This window comes from Phycodurus eques, chromosome 5 (genome assembly GCF_024500275.1).
Source record: "Phycodurus eques isolate BA_2022a chromosome 5, UOR_Pequ_1.1, whole genome shotgun sequence".
Lineage (NCBI taxonomy): Eukaryota > Metazoa > Chordata > Actinopteri > Syngnathiformes > Syngnathidae > Phycodurus > Phycodurus eques.
Genome location: NC_084529.1, coordinates 29610451 through 29626890, shown reverse-complemented (window position 1 = coordinate 29626890; position 16440 = coordinate 29610451). Strand labels below are relative to the sequence as shown.

The window sequence follows — 16440 nt, the reverse complement described above, 5'->3', positions numbered from 1 at the left end:
ACAAGAAATGGCATCGCTAGGATTTTGGCATAAAAGGGAGATTCCTTTCAGCAGGTGAAAAGCTCAACATGGCTCAAGTTTTCTCGATACGGGTGGGTCATTTTATGGGTTCCTTCGGCTGTTGGTGACACTGTCTTTCCTTAAACAGACGAGCTGTTGCTTGACAGAAACTGAAAGAGGACAGACTAGTTCCTCATCCATGCCTGGTCAATTTGCCTCGGCAAACATGTGTTGCAGTTCTCCATGATCCAACTGTGGTTGCCAGTTTGCCTGTGCTGCTTCTCTGGATTGATTAGAAGCAGACTTCACATGGGAAGTCTAATTAGAGACGGAAATTGCACTGAGGCTGGCGCTGTGGAGCCAAGGTTTGCCGCATGGTCACTTACCTGCACATCTCCATGGATTTTTTTTTTCTTCTCCCCACAAAGTAGCCACCTTTTTCACCACCTCAGTGTCAATTTCCTTTCGCTGATTCTCCACCATGGTCTACTTCCTGGTAATGGCCTTGCGTTTCCCCGATATCTGATGAGAAGGAGGTAAGAGTCATGTTTACATATAGCTACAAGCAGGGCTTCTTTTTTGTTTTTTTTTTTTAAACTGAGTAGGTCTAAACTTATGAGTTCTCAGTGATGTGGTGTGCAAGACATGAGGCACGTATGACATCACCTCCCACAGGAACAATATGTCCACAAAAAAATACTACATCCACAATGGTGCTGCGCTTAATAGAAGAAAAAAGTTGGCGGAATGAAAAGTAACCTCGGAAGTAAATCACTAAATCATTTTTGCCATAGCAAATCTCTATTTCTCTTCATAATTTTTGGAACGAAAACAAAACTCCACTTTTGATCCCGATGACACCCACTCACCCATAGTTACACTCGGAATTTTATTTCAGCATTTATTTAGTTAGGGATTTATCTTCAATACATGAAATGCAATTCACAGTAACCAACACATCGCACATCTGGACACGGTCCTTCGAGAGGACAACGGAGGGAAGGAACCACAAAAAAAAAAAAACTTTGGCAGGTTAAAAAAAATGGACGGGAAGGCATATAGAAGAAACAAGGTAAGAGAGAAAGAAAGAACGTGTGGTGTGGCAAGAGAGAACATTTTGGGTGGAAGAAAAGCTGAGGTGCAGCCGGCTTCGCGCTGGACTTCTCCGGGGGCCCCGGGCGTCTGCTCGCTCATAAATCCTCAGCACATATTTAATCCAGTCAGAGGACAAGCCCGCTGAGAGTTAAAGGATGTACACTTATTACTCACCTATCCACTTCAGGATGTGCTGCTGAGGCCCTGAAACCCCCTCCCCACCCCCCAAACGCCCAAACTGAACTCCCACAGCTGGCCCCCTCCCATCCAGACAGCAGGCGCTACGTGCTATCGGAAAATCAGAGCAGGAATGTGACTCTTGACAGACACATCTCTCAGGACCGCGGTCTGAATATGTTCCCAATTAGCTGCATCTGATAAAGTGTGAGTGCAAGTGAAACCCAAGGCGGGCGTGATCAATAGCTCTGGACTCAGTTTGTCATACGGGTTTGACATTGACAGGCCGCCGTGTGATGAATCGCCGCGGTGCTATAGATAATTGTCTGACCGCATCTTCCTTTGTAGGTGTTGCTGAACTCTCCTGTCTCATCCGAAGCGGGGCCGGCGTGGCTCATCGCCTCCAGTTCCCTTTCAATCAATCCTTTCTTCAGCTGACAGCCGTATGAGGACCTTATCTGCTTTACATCGATCATATTTCACCCACACGAGCGCAGACATTCTGAACCGGTGTGCTACGGCACATTAGAGTGCTGTGAGAGTTAGGTGAGATTTTCACTTTATTGGTCAGCAAATGATTCGTTTGCAACAAATACATCTTTCTTCAACTATCTACATCAGCGGCGTAGTGACAGGCACAATTACAGACCCTATATCGCGAATTCAGACATAGAAAAGAAAGACGGTGAACTACAGTATGTAGTACTGAGTCACGGCGATACGGCGTTAAATTGCTTCGGGTGTCCGGCATGAGTCCCACCCTGAGCGCTTATCTTGACATCAGTGGTTGTTCGGTGCAACTGTGAGTTACTTCTGGGCCCGAGCCTGTTAGGTCTAGGTCTAGGGGTGCCAGCCGGTGGAGTGCACCTCTCGTCACGGCGTGCAAGGCCCCCGTGACGACCCGGTGGGATATATTCCGGGCACCGGAAGCTTTAAGCGACTATATTTTCGCCTCGTGAACATGTACGGATAAGAAAGATGCCAGATCAAGGGTCTGCAACCTGTGGCTCCAAATCTGCATGTGGCTCTTTCATCTCTCTGCCTTGGCTCTCTGTGACTTGGGAAAATAAATAATGAGTATTTGCATTGAATTTTCATTGGTTCATTTGTTTTTCAAATGCAATTGTAAACGTGAAGCTTATGGTGCTCTTGTGACATTAAAATCAAACGTTTTGAGGGGGATCGTCACTTATAATATGCGTCACAACCGCCAATGTGTGACACCTATCGTCAAGATTCCTTGAGTTATTCGACCCCTGGAAGAGGAACCACGGATAAAGTGTTAATGCTATGTGCTACAGGAAATACAAACATCGCTCGCCCCTCAGATGACAGCTTACAATCGTGCGTGAAAATGAAGGCGACGTCTACGACCCTGAGTACCGACGCTGTGTGCTGAGGTTCGGGAGCCAAAACCACATTAAACAGATAAAATAAACGTCTTAATGGTCTATTATTTTGTAAATAAATATTTTTACAGCGTTATGTAAAACAGTCCTTATTAATTCAAGTTGACAGCTGACTGCACGCTCCACGCGATAAAATGATGACATAGGAGCAGATGCCATTTTTGGGCTGCTGCGCAGGAGAATCATTTCCATTTGACTTGAATTGCATGAATCTGAGGAGGACTCAAGCAGACACTGCACATCGCGGTCACCGGCTCTTCCGGCTCCTTCCCTCAGGTCAGCGCTACCGAACAATGCAAACTAAAACTAGCAGACATTCCAACAGCTTCTTCCCTCTTGCCATCAACTTCTTAAAACAGCTAACCTACAATTCCATTGCAACATGCTGCCAATTTTTTTGTCTTGAGTTTGTTGTCCCATTTCTGTCGGGCCAATTATATATGACTCGTGCACTCACTGTAGTCGTCTCCCCACGCTGCACTATTTGCATATCCGTTGTTGACCAATACTGGACACTCATGCCAGAGTAGCGTTTGTCCCATTTGCACACTGACTGAGGAGTATCTGCAACATTTGCACAATCGACATTGTCCCAGATTACCGCACTACCAGTCGCTTTAAACTTGCATACATTCCTTGATACATTCCTTCCATTGCACCGGACTATTCCTATATTAGTCATTCAAGCCGCTCTAATTGCTGGAGGACTCGGCATCTTTTTGCACAATTGTCCAAAAAAAAAATTGTACCGGCATTACCAGATTACTCGCAACCTTTTATTACTCAGTGACTGTTTTTGTCAATGTCTTTATGTCTCCAAAGTGTTCTCTGTCAATTGACTGTCTGTTGTCGTACTCGAGCGGCTCCAACTACAGGAGAGAAATTCCTTGTGTGTTTTTTGGACATACTTGGCAAAATAAAGATGATTCTGATTGTAATTCTGACTATTTTATCTGAAAGTAGGTTTCAATCAATCGCCTGTTTTCAGAGTTCAAAATGTTTTTGTTACGTTCAGAAATCATGTTTTTGTTCGCTGATGTGGTTCATTGATTCTATAAATGCCACACACTAGTTGTTTTTTTTATACAAACAGGTAAAAGATAAATAAATACATACAAAATAAATAGAAACATGCACCCTCGCTTTAGATGTAAAACGGGTCTATGCATCTATGTACTGTCTCTTTTTCCTGTAGGAGACAGTCCAAATGGTTCTTCACGCATTCAGGGGACACACCCACAGCGTTTGACGGCGGAGACAATGACTTGATTTTTCACGATTTCGAAGGCTCATTTAACAAACATTACTTCCTTAATTATTCCCCCCAAATATCCCTGTGGTCTGTCGAACTTAGAAGACAGTTCATTTCACTTTACAGGGACTTGTGCAAACACTGAGAAATGTTCACTTCCCTGGGACTTGAACTCCAGTACCTATGTATCCATTTGTTTGTGACATTTTGTCTTAATGGTGTTTTGTGAGCTTTTCTCAACTGTAAATGATGTTCCTTAGCTCACCAAAGGTTGCGAAACTACCGCACGTGGACACAATGCCCTGGGAGCAGAACTGCCATCTGCTGTCCTCGCTTTAACACTGCAGTTTGCCTCCCTGTTGTCTGCTACTTGTTTTTCATACAGCTGGATATGAGTGTTTACCTGCGCCAGGGTGCCATGACATGATCACTGGAGAGGAAACAGACTTCTCGACATGCACAAAGACATCATGGCACTCCCAGCCTTGTACGCAGCTGCTAGGGATGACACAAGAGGCCTCTATTGAGTCCTGCTGAGCTCTCTGAGCTAAGCCAAAGGTCCACCTGCAGACTCGCAGACTGGCTACTTTGTCTGTGCATGAATGCTGTCAGGTGACAGCTGGGACTCCACTGATGCCTCATTTGCAGCAGTACAGTTTCTTCAGTTTCCCGTAATACACTACTCACAAAAGCTCGACGAACCTAAAGGGCCCTATATCCTAACTATGACAACAGTGTTGGTATTATTTCCGAGGACATCCACTTTTTTTTTTTTTTGCCTTTCTGTGTCTCTTCCAGTCTCTCTGTATCTTTGTCTCAATCTGCTGATGATGCTCTGTGGCCACTTCCCACTGAGAGCATCCCGTTAATAATTTGCTCGTTGTCGAGTGGGTCTTCTACATGGAGGCAACCAATCAGAGGAAAGGGAGTGGCCTGAGCCAAACATGGACAAAGCGCATACAAAACTGGGTCAAACAGAAGTAGATGTCATAGGGGCCTTTTCTGGGCACTCGTATGACAAAACCAAAGTGTGTTTTTTAAAATTGAATTGAGACTTTAAAACTAAGTCTATGTTAGAGGGTCACACTATCTAGGGTCTAAATAGCCCAAATATATGGGATCCTTCAGGTTCATCCTGCAATTTCAACCGAAAACCCAATATCGCTACCTTTTTGTGAGTAGTGTAACCGATCCTTACCAGTTTTTGCCAGTTTCTAGCTGAGGTACCAAAAGCGGTTGTACAGTGCCTAAAGGATGAAGCTGGAGAGAAACTACAGAGAATTGTCATTTGAACAAAAACTGCCAGCCACCAGCAAACAGGCTTGGGCGGCGGCACTCAAGTTCGTCTCGAATGGGAGGGGGACTCATGCCCCATGCCAAAGTGCATCACCGCACCCCCCTTTAGCCGGTTGCTAGTAAATGTGTTCACCACAAGAGCACGCCACCGACTAATTACACTGTGATAATGCGCACGGTAGAAGTGTTTCCATGTATGTAACGGTAATCGTTGCCAGGTGTGATTGATTCAAAAGTCGCGCTTTCGACAAAGACTACGAGTCTCATGATGTCATCGATCTACAAACTCGAACACGACATCTCTTTCAGAACAAGAATGTTGTGATACGCGAGGCCACAAAAGATATCAACAATGCAGTTCTAGGTTGCATTTAGAGGAGCCTTCACATTGAGACATGATGTCATCAGCCTTCAAATGCAGCCTATAAATTGGGACCCAGCTTTTGTCTTTGTGGCAGAGTCATCCCTAAATCACTTTTTACAATTACATTTGAAGTCCAGACTGCATGTACAGTGCGGCTGGGCACCAATATTCCCCAAATTCACGCGCAAGAGATATTCATAAATGAGATTATTACATTTGTGCCTGCAAAGATAGCTGACAGTGAGTCTGGAAGCGCGCTTTAAGTTACCTGATAACCGGCACACTGTGACAAGCACAGAAAACGGCTTTGACGACTGTGATGGTTCGAGAGGAGAACATCATGACCTCGTTACCATTTTGCTTTCTTTGTTGCTCTAGAATTTGATAGTAACCTGTGCAATGCAATTGCAAACAATGAACTCCTTATTCATACACGATATCTGGTCGTAAAGGCCTGATGCTTCGGTGAACTGCAAGGCAACATTGAGAAGTCTTCTAGTGACCTCTTGTGTCTAAACGCTGGTAAATCAAATGCTGCTGTCATTGCCTGTGTGAAGCGCAGTGTGAGGATACCGCGCACACCTAAAGGCCATGTCTGAGTTCCTAGAATGCTGCTGCAGTGTGGATGCATGCGACAACACACAAGTGGCAAAGAGCTTTGCAATCAACATTTGTATGTATTGAATAATTCCAGACAAATATATAAAAATAACATCGTCAACGCATCTTTTGAGAGTTGACGTTCCAAAAGAGCAAGTAATTAAAAAAAAAATACAACAATTCTCGTCATATCCTTTAATATAATACTTGTGTTGGATGTAAATATTTAGGAACTTTATTTTTGTCATGATGTAGAAGGGAGGGAAAAAAAAAAAAAAAAAAAAAAATCGAAACTTGAATGGCATTTTGTGCAAACATGGTAAAGACAGAAATAAAACGATGTTTAGCTGGTTAGTTTATTCCACCATTAGAAAGTTGCTGTAATCTTGCGCTAGTTGACAAGTCCAGTAAGGTTAACCGATACCTGTTATTGTATGTTAATCCTGATTGTTTTGCATTTCTGAGGCCTGAGATAAAGAGCTGCCTGTCACAGTCCAGATATTATGAGCTTCCAGCAAACGAGATTTTCAGCTTCCTCCTCTTTTACCCAACACCGTTTGCACCTGAAGCGCCGAGGCAGTTCCAAGCTTTTGACTGTGTATTACTGATTGTTCCTCTCTGAAACCAGACCTAAAAAGGTCCAGGAGACACAAGATGCGGCATGTGGTTCTATACCATACTGTTATTGTTGAGTTTGGTCCACTCGAAGATGTCTTGCTCGCAAACAATGTCTGAGTTGATGAGCAGGTAGCGGTCGCCGACGCAGAAGTGCTTCTGGCAAGCGGCGCACTTGAAGCATTCCAGGTGATAGACTTTGTCCCGCACACGCATGGTCATCTCGAACGCTCGGATCCTCTTCTCGCAGGATGCGCAGAGGCCGTCCTGACCGAAAAGCCTTTGAGGAGGAAGACGTGTCAAATTAGAAAGTTCACTTAAAAAGGGAGACGAGCTAGCGCGCATGCATAATTAGGGCATAACGGCTCCGTTGTAATCCTTATTTTATCTACTGTACTTTATAAAACAAAATCACATACAATGAAACAAGACTAGAATTAACGGTTTGTGCATCATCATTCATTGTGACCGTGGGCTCCTTTTGGCGTGCGCACCTTGGCCACCAAGGGACAGTAGAATACAGACATACATGCACCAGTCAAAAGTATCCTGCAGTTTTTCTCTGAAGCCAACACAACTACATCATCTGCAAAAAAAGCAGAGATGCAATACTGAGGCCACCAAAGCGGACCCCCTCTACGCCTCGGCTGCACCTCGACATTCTGTCCCAAAAAGTCATGAACAGAATCGGTGACAAAGGGCAGCCTCGGCGGAGTCCAACCCTCACCGGAAACGGGTCCGACTTACTGGCGGCAATGCGGACCAAACTCTGACACCGGTCGTACGGCGACCGAACAGCCCGTATCAGGGGGTTCGGTACCCCATTACTCCCGAAGCACCCCCTACGGGACTCCCATGCACCCTCGAGGACCCTGCCGCGGGGTGTACAGCTGGTCCACGGCCTCTTGTCGGAGTCATATTATTATTTCAGTCACAACAGACCATCTACTGTAGACTTATTTGCCAAACATCAAGTACACCTAGACCACGGATGTCAAATTTTGTCATTTTTGTCGCTGCCCGCACCGTAGTTATGGTTTCTCGGAGATTTTGTTCTAATAATTTAAAAATATGTTCATTATTGCATTTTACAAGCGTGTAGAAGCGCATTGTATATTTTGTACCCTTAATGTCATTGATTATATCGCCAAAAGATGAGAAAACTATCCCAGTATGAGGCAGAGCAGTTTTAGAGGTATAAATTGTGATGCACTTTAAGATCGCAATGAGCACGATATGTCATGGTCTGTCCCTGGAATTCCGTTGTTGGAGCTCGGGTGGCACTTTGCGCCCCTCTCCCCCTCTTTCTTTTCCCAGTAATCAGCGCCACCTCGGCCGCGCACCTGTTGCCAACCAGCACTCTACTCTGCCTGCCTTTAAGCCCGCCTGATCCAAGACTCCACTGCCAGAGTATTAACGTTCTCCCGTGGGACACCGGCTCTCAAACCTGCACGTAAGCTGCGCCAGTCCTCGCAATCCTTCTGTTTTTCCTTGTCCTCAGTGCTCCTTCCGTGTCCCCCCGCCGTGTTGACCTCTTCCACCACGCCGCCGAGCCATCCACCTGCTCATGCCACCGCCCGCCGCACGCTCCCCGTCTCCACGACCCGCCGGTACGCCTCAAGGATCCATCTCCGTAATCCTCTTCAATAAACCATTCGCCACCAACCTCCCAGCCGCCGCTAGCTTCTGGGTCCAGAGAAAAGTTGTACTATCGTACCGTGACACTATAGTCTTTATAAAGAAAGAATTTATAATACAGTGCTTTATTGTAAATTAATAATGCTGCGGACCGTCTGTATAGCTGAGATTTGGCACAACGGCTGTCCCTTAATGATCACCGAAAAATGTACAAAATTGAATATGATGGAAAATTGAATGCATTTATAAAATATAATTGGGCGCCTGGAGTGTCTGCAAGTGGGAAATTAAACAACAAAGTACTTTTTTTTTTTTTTTTTTTTTTTTGTCAGCTACCTTTTTCCCTGAACTGTGTCTGTGTTCAGCTGTGTTAGCATAATAACCAGCTGCACCGTGTGTTTCTCCACTCTCAAACATACGGCACCGTCTAGGACACAATGTCAAAGCCAAAGGTAAGCAAAGCTCCACTGAGTTTTGTTGAAAGTACAGATCAGCATTAGCTAAAAGCGTTAGCTTCTGGTAATCGTCACATAGCTACTGGATTGCTCGGTGAATTTGTCAATGCGGTGGGGGGTGAGGGCAGAGGGTATGTCGTTTTGTCACGTATCCATTGCATGTGCCACATGCACTGATCTGCACAATAATTGTGGTGTGTAATAATTAGTGAAGTGTGTGAATGCTACCGCCACAAGTGATTTACTGTCTTTATGCATGGCTGCTTTTTTTTCCCCCCCAGACTCTGGGACCTGCTTCCGGAGGATTACCATCTAGCTCCGCCCCCGTTGTCATTGTTACTACACCATACGCTGCAGTATATAAGGCGAGGCAACGCTAAAATAGCGTGTAAAGTGCACTACAATTCTTTATTATTGGAGTATTTTGACAACAGCGTGTCATTTTATTAAGACACCTGAAAACTTTTTTAAATTGTGAAAAACAAAACAAAAATCTGAAAATGTCTCTTTTAAAAAAACAGACTGACCTTAAGTAGTCTCTGCGACACAATTTCCTTCCCAGCTTATAGTAGAGGCGGCGGCCAACCTCCCCGAGGCGACAGCCACACAGGTCGCAGCTGAGGCAGTCCTCGTGCCAGTACTGCTCGATGGCCTTCAGGAAAAAGCGGTCGCCAATGCTCTGATGGCAGCCGCCGCATGTCAGCAGAGAAGGAGGCATCTGCAGGACCTCGTCCACTGGCTCCCTGCGCGAGGCAAACATAGCGTACACCGGTTGATCCCAACCTTTAGAAGGTCCGGGACCCCTCCCAAATTTTGGATTGACCCTGAGGACCCCATGACTTTAACATTGCAAATGGGGGTGCGACGCCTTATTAAAATGCAACGACTTACACTTGCAAAACATGGAATTAGAGAAAGAAAAAAAAAAAAGAAGACTTTTACCCTCTATAGTTTAGGTAGATTAAGGTCTCAGTCACATTTGAGTAAAATCATCCTATCGCTACAGTATAAATGTAATAGGATCTGGGAAGGGGCCCGACCTAGTGTGCGATGTTGAGAAGTTCTGACTAGATATAGTCGGGCTCACCTCCACACACAGCTTGCCACCCGGTTCGATGCCTGTTTGTTGGGGTTTACACTCTCATCTACTGGACTGAACCCCAATGTACAGGCACCGAGCCGAGAGGGGGCGGGCGGGGGGGGGTCGGGAAATCTGTATGCCCGCGCTTGCTCGGTGCCTCTGACTGTGGCCAACTCCAGAGTGAAAGAGTATCCAACCCCTCTCGAGAACCCTGGTACCGGAGCCTAAGCCGCGTGTTAGTACTGTTGTACTAGTACAACTACCAGAGACAAATTCCTTGTGTGTTTTCCAATACAAGGGCAATAATGATGATTCGGATTCTAAATGTACATTTTGAAATAAAAACTCTTTCTTGCTTTTAATGAGCACTAAGGCTTACTACGTTATGGTATTTTAATGTTGTTCATTATGGTGACACTTGGAGTGCTGAGTACTTGTTTTTAGGTGGTACATGATGTAAAAGGTTTGAAAACCACGGCGATGTACAGTAGATGGTTTAATACTTACCGTAGTTGCTCATTTATTTGGTAGAGAATGATAATATTTGTGAGAATTAATGATTGTTTAATAAGGTGGTCCATAAAATATTGGAAAATCACAAATGTATGATTAAGTCATATTACTTCTCGTGCCGCTTTGAGTAGGTAATTAATTTAGGAGCCTGGTTTTCAATTCATTTTCACTGTAAAAGGAAATTTCAGCGGTGCATAATTGCCCTCGATCAGTTGAAAAAAAAACTTTGATAACTCCCCCCCCCCCCAAAAAAAACAATTGTAACCCAGTGTAATCAGTATACAAAAAAAAAATTTAAATCACTAATTTACTCAATGTTGTGTTGACGCTGTCCACACGAGGGAGCTATTTCTCACGTGACATTTGGCACAACGAGTGTAGAGTAAATATTTGGATGGGGGGAAAAAAAACACTTCGAGGCCCTTGATTAAAAAAAACGATCAAATGTAAAAGTAAAAGTAAAAAAAAGATATATATATTAACTAACTGAGTTTGTCTTCTTGTGCCGCATGACGACGTATTCTTGCGCAGTCAACTTTATAACGCGACGTTCTTCACCTCAAACCGTCGTATGTCGTAAACCGAGGACAACTCCACAACTGCACTGTTCAGAAAAAAACATATACGAGTGGAAGAACGAAATAAAGTAAGCCAAACACATTTTAATATGTCCTACTTTTGCTCTTTAACTTCAGCGCCACATTAAACTTGTTCCTCGGCACTACAGACCCAACCCCACGTGTATTATTGTACTGTATCGGAATATGTAGCATTATTTGAAGGGCTGATGTGGAAATGTGTCCCACTCACTCGTTGGCTTCCAGCGTTTTCCTCTCGATGGTGGACGACATTCCTCCACAAATGACTGGATCTGGATCCGGATCCGGTGGTTGCAGCACCTGCTCCCCAACGTCCGAAAACCTCGACTACAGCCTCCTGGACGTGCGTGCGTGTGTGTTTTAGATGCTGTTAGACGGCGGCAGAGAAGCGACGGTGTCGAACGCCGTCATCGTTTCCTGCAGGGGCATCATCAAGCATGTCGCCGCGCGGCTCCACGAGCCACAAGGTCCAGCTCCTCGGATGGATCTCCGCGAACGTCCCTCGTCCAGAAAGAAGCATCGTGTTTAAATACGAGGTGGGCGGCATACAACGCACATAAGCATCCCCCCCCCCCCCAAAGCCCAGCAGCAAATCTGCCTCTTCCTGCTCACGACTGTGTGACAATGGCAGGAAATGAGCCTTAAAGCGGCGGTTTGAGCCGTGTCCTGTCCTGTCCTGTCAGGCGAAAAGCTGCGTCGTGACTGACACTAATGAGTCCCACTCTGTGCCAGACTCTGTGTGTGTGTGTGTGTGTGTGTGTGTGTGTGTGCGAGACGTGGCTGCGTGCTTAATTAGATTTTGCCCATAACTTTTCATAATGAGACATGGAAATGGGTTTGCATGAAACATACACTGCGGCGAACTCAGTACAACAATGTGTCCTCGGTTTACGACGGCAAGACATACGACATTTCGAGGTTACGAACGGTGTGGCGCTACCGGCACGCTCAGTTACGGCCCGAGTTGATGTTTTTCATGTGTTTATGGCCTCAGGGTGTTTTTCTTATGACTATTTGGGTCATTCCATGTAGAATTGAGACTCTCCCGCCCCACAAAACTTCTATGAATTCATGCTCAAAATACAGAAACATGCACTTTCTGTCCCGTGCACCGCCATTGAAATAAAAAAATAAGACAAATGTCATTCCGTGCATGAAACACAGACACATACACTTGTGCGAATCGTTGCCCCAAGACAAAATGCACCTGAACGAATGTATTTCGTAATAATTTCAGTACCAAATCATTTACAACTTTATTCAATCAAACAATTATTTACTCAAAAATTACTGTACATGTATAAATGTGTAATTGATTAATATAGTATTGATTTTATAATTTAAATCAATCAACACAACCACTAACTTGTAGAGGTATATCAATGAAAAATATTCATTAAAAAAATTATAAATATATTTTAACTAACCAATTTTAGGAAAAACACTGCTAAATTATTGCAGCAAATAATATAGGACTTGATATTGTAAATGCTTAGTGGGAAAAATTGAGCAGGCCCTATGTGGTTGACGTGCCATACTTTGCCTACCTCTGTCTGTATATTCGATATCAATGCATATATAAATACTAGTTGTTGTTGTTGTTGTTTATTTTCCATTACGTTTGATTTTAAAAGACCAAACATTTCTTGTCAAACCTCGAAGTGACAGTCCACATGTGCGATCTTGTGGCGGTTGTCGCTGTTCAAACAACAGTGACATGCGTATCTTCACAGTTGTTGTCTGAGCTGCTGGCTTCTATTATCTGCTGCCAGCACGCCGGGGGCTGCCTGCAGGAGGGAGGGAGGGACGCACACAGCAGATGGACTGGACCACTAGATAAAGCACCTCGGACCGGCAGCCAGCTACAGTGATCTGCAACGGCTGAACGTATCCTTGGGCTTGACAGTTGATGGACAACATACTGTAGGCACTCTGGATATATAGAGCAAGAAGAAAAAAAGGTTAGCAGCATGGTGGCACCGGGAGAGCTTCTTGACAGAGATAAATCTGCGCTCTTGGGATGAAAAAACAAGCTTGGCCTGAACTCCGTTACTTGATGGAGGAGTGGTTAGCATGACAACCTCACAGTTCTGAGGTGCGGATGGCAGATCTGGGCTTTCTGTGTGGAGCTCTCAGGTTCTCCCTGTGCTTGGGTGGGTTTTCTCCAGGTACACCGACATCCTCCCACACTCCAAAAACATGCATGTTAGTAGGTTATAAGACTCTGAATCTTGGGTCTCCAAACTTTTTCTTCCAAGGGCCACATATCGAAAAATTGAAGGATGCATTGGCCAATTTGAAATTCTTGACCTTCAATTTATTTACCATGCTAAAACCAATCCATCCTTGTAAATAAAGATATGCAAAGCAATTTGAGAATATTTTGTAATTAAAAAAAAAAAAACAGATAGGTGACAAAGCCCAAAATAATAAAAAATTCTGAAAATTTCAGGTGCACAGCGGCACTGTATCCCACCAGCCGTGCCCGTTCTGGTATGTGTGAGATGTGCAGCTGCACTTAAAGGGGGTCTCGCACAGGGCGCATTCAAGCTAGGACCATTCAGAACCGAAACGAGAGCAATCTGTATTAAGCTGACCTTGACGCATAGAAAAACGTGGAGCAAATTATTTCAATTTCCGAAACACAACTTATTGAATGATCTGTAACTTGTGAAAAACAAGCATGTGAGGAATTTGGACACATTTCTTCTTTTCTCCTGCCTTGCCATCCAGTGCGGAAAGTAAGTAGTACAATGCAGGCAAACGACACGGGCTGTGTCAATTGCTAAAAAAAAAAAAAAAAAAAAAAAGAATTCAATTTGGACGGCGAGCCACAGATGGCCGGAGTTTGGACACCCCTGCTGTGAATTGTCCATAGGTGTGAATGTGAGTGTGAATAGTTGTTTGCCTATGTGTCTTGCCATTAACTGGCAACCAGTCCTGGGTGTACCCCCCCTCTCGTCCAAAGTCAGCTGGGATAGTCTCCAACGCACCTGCGACCGCAATGAGAAAAATAATAGAACATGGATGGATGGCCTAAACTCAAATGTCAAACATAGGAATCTTTAACTATCTCGGGTTACTCTGTCCAACCCAAGCAAATGTGTATTATTAAGAAACAACAACAACAAAAATGACAACCAAATCATCAAGTACTTCCTGTCAGAAAGGCGAGAGGATGTGTAGGTGGCACATAAAGCCTTCCCGGGGGTTAGTTCACTTCCTACCCTCCACATGCAGGATGGCTTCTTCCCATTTAAGATACTTTGACTCCCGAGGCTTCTGCATGATAGCAAGATGAGGCCCACAGCATAGTAATAAAACCGCTATGTGACCAAAGAAATGTTGCTTGGTATTTCCACATTGAGGCCATTTTCACAAATATGTCCTCACTAGTGTGCTGGATCATATCCCAGTTGACTTTGGGCAAGAGGCGGGGTACGCGCTGAACTGGTCCCCAGCCAATCGCGGGGCACATACAAACAAACAACTATTCACACTCACATTCACACCTATGGAGAATGTAGAGTCTTCAATTAACCTACCATACATGTTTCTGGAAAGTGGGAGGAAACCAGAGTACCCAGAGAACACCTACGCAGGCACGTGGAGAACATGCAAACTCCGCACAGGCCAGAGCCCGGCTTGGAACTCACAACCTCTGAACTGTGAGGCGGATGTGCTAACCGCATGTTTACCAAGCCGCCAGACAAGGAGAACATCACGCCAAACACTTTTTCCCCCCAAACCATTCGACCTGACATGAAACCAGAAGCTATCATAATTCCCTGTTGCTGAAGGATCTGTTGCCGCTATTGCAACAAACATCTTGTAAGAGGGGGGGCGGCACGGTGAACGACTGGTTAGCGCATCTGCCTCACAGTTCTGAGGACCCGGGTTCAAATCCCGCCCCCTGTGTGGAGTTGGCATGTTCTCCCAGCCCCTGCGTGTGTTTTCTCCGGCTGTGTTAATTTGAATAATCAAAATACTTCCTGCCTAATCAAGCGCAGTCACAATGGGTCTGCGATGTGTGTTCTGAAAGTGTAAACTGGTTGAATTGAACCCCTTAAGATCAAAAAGGTCCAAGGAGCTACCCTGAGACCCCTTTAAAAGTGCTCAGTGAGGTGTGTCATTGTCTGATTGAAATACCACAGGCTGCGGAAATGAGTCATTGTTTGGAACGGAATCTTCACTTGTACTCACAGTCCTCCCATAATCAGCATTATCCCCGCAAAGAAAACACTGTCAGTGGAACGTTGCAGTCAAAAGCCTGTGCAGCCATTTTAACTGCTTCCTGTATTTGGGCAAAAGAAAAGGAAGGCTGCTTGCAACATTCTTTAGACACCTCATAGATTCTGGTTTATTGCGAAAGCATATTCTTGCAAGAGAACGTTTCGGTGTCAACGCTGGTGAGTAAATGAAAATCATTCAAGTGAATGAACATGTAAATCATTCAAGTGAATGAACATGTAGTGTATTTTCCCTCACTGTTAAATGCACTGTATCGGTGTAGTAGGTTGTTGCCAATAACACTGCTGACCTTGACTGCCACCTATTGGTATAACCCAGGACCCATTATGGAACCGCAGCACAAGCTGTTTCGGATCAAGGAACAACAGTCTCTTTGCAATTTAACATTTATTATAAAAGACATCCACCGTGGTCATAGCCGTCAATTCGTGCATGACACAAGACATTTATGGAGATATCGAGTGTTGGATAAAAGGAGGAGCATTTTTTTTTTTAAAACAACGAAACAAATACTGTAAACAAAAAAAAATCCTCATTTTGTAGAGTAATAACGTTCCATGGATTTGTCTATTGATTTTCTCGATTGATTTAACGCCATTTTTATGAATGAGAAACATAAACGTTTTGGGAGAGCCTGTGACTAAACCATCAAATCTGATTAAGGTTATCTAAATGCCGAGTCACAGCAAAGGAGAAATGGAGAGTAGTAGTAAACACATAGCCTGGTTTAAGGTAGACTTACACCATATCACGTGAAGGCAGCATATTGCTCTGTGCAGGTAGACCCCAGTTAGTGAGACGTGAGTGGAATTGGGTGGAACAAACCGTTTTTGAGGCACAGCGTTACTGTATTTATGTTGCCAAATTATTATGTTTCAACCTAGCACTGTATTGTTATGCACCCCGCCCCAAAAGCCTGTTCGGCTGTTAGGTCGAGCAAAATGGATGATCCGTATCCATTTTATGCTGGAACGGTGGAGTTTTTAAGCTGCCGCTGTGGTTTCTTGGTATTGCAATGGATATTTATTGAGAATCAGAGTCGATCAGTCGAACAGCACCAGGTTTCTAGAGGGGAGTGAGAAAACAAGACAACAA

At 44.5% G+C, this 16440-nt stretch overlaps 1 protein-coding gene across 1 annotated transcript; it reads right to left on the bottom strand.

The window, feature by feature from the left end:
• Nucleotides 1-6356: 6356 nt before the first annotated feature.
• On the bottom strand, nucleotides 6357-11706 carry lmo2 (LIM domain only 2 (rhombotin-like 1)). The gene is made up of 3 exons (XM_061676986.1): nucleotides 11306-11706; nucleotides 9429-9644; nucleotides 6357-7088 (listed from the first exon to the last, which is right to left on the bottom strand). The coding sequence occupies exons 1-3, from the start codon at nucleotides 11344-11346 to the stop codon at nucleotides 6863-6865; spliced, it is 483 nt and encodes a 160-aa protein (XP_061532970.1). The 5' UTR covers nucleotides 11347-11706; the 3' UTR covers nucleotides 6357-6862.
• Between the last annotated feature and the right edge of the window lie 4734 nt (nucleotides 11707-16440).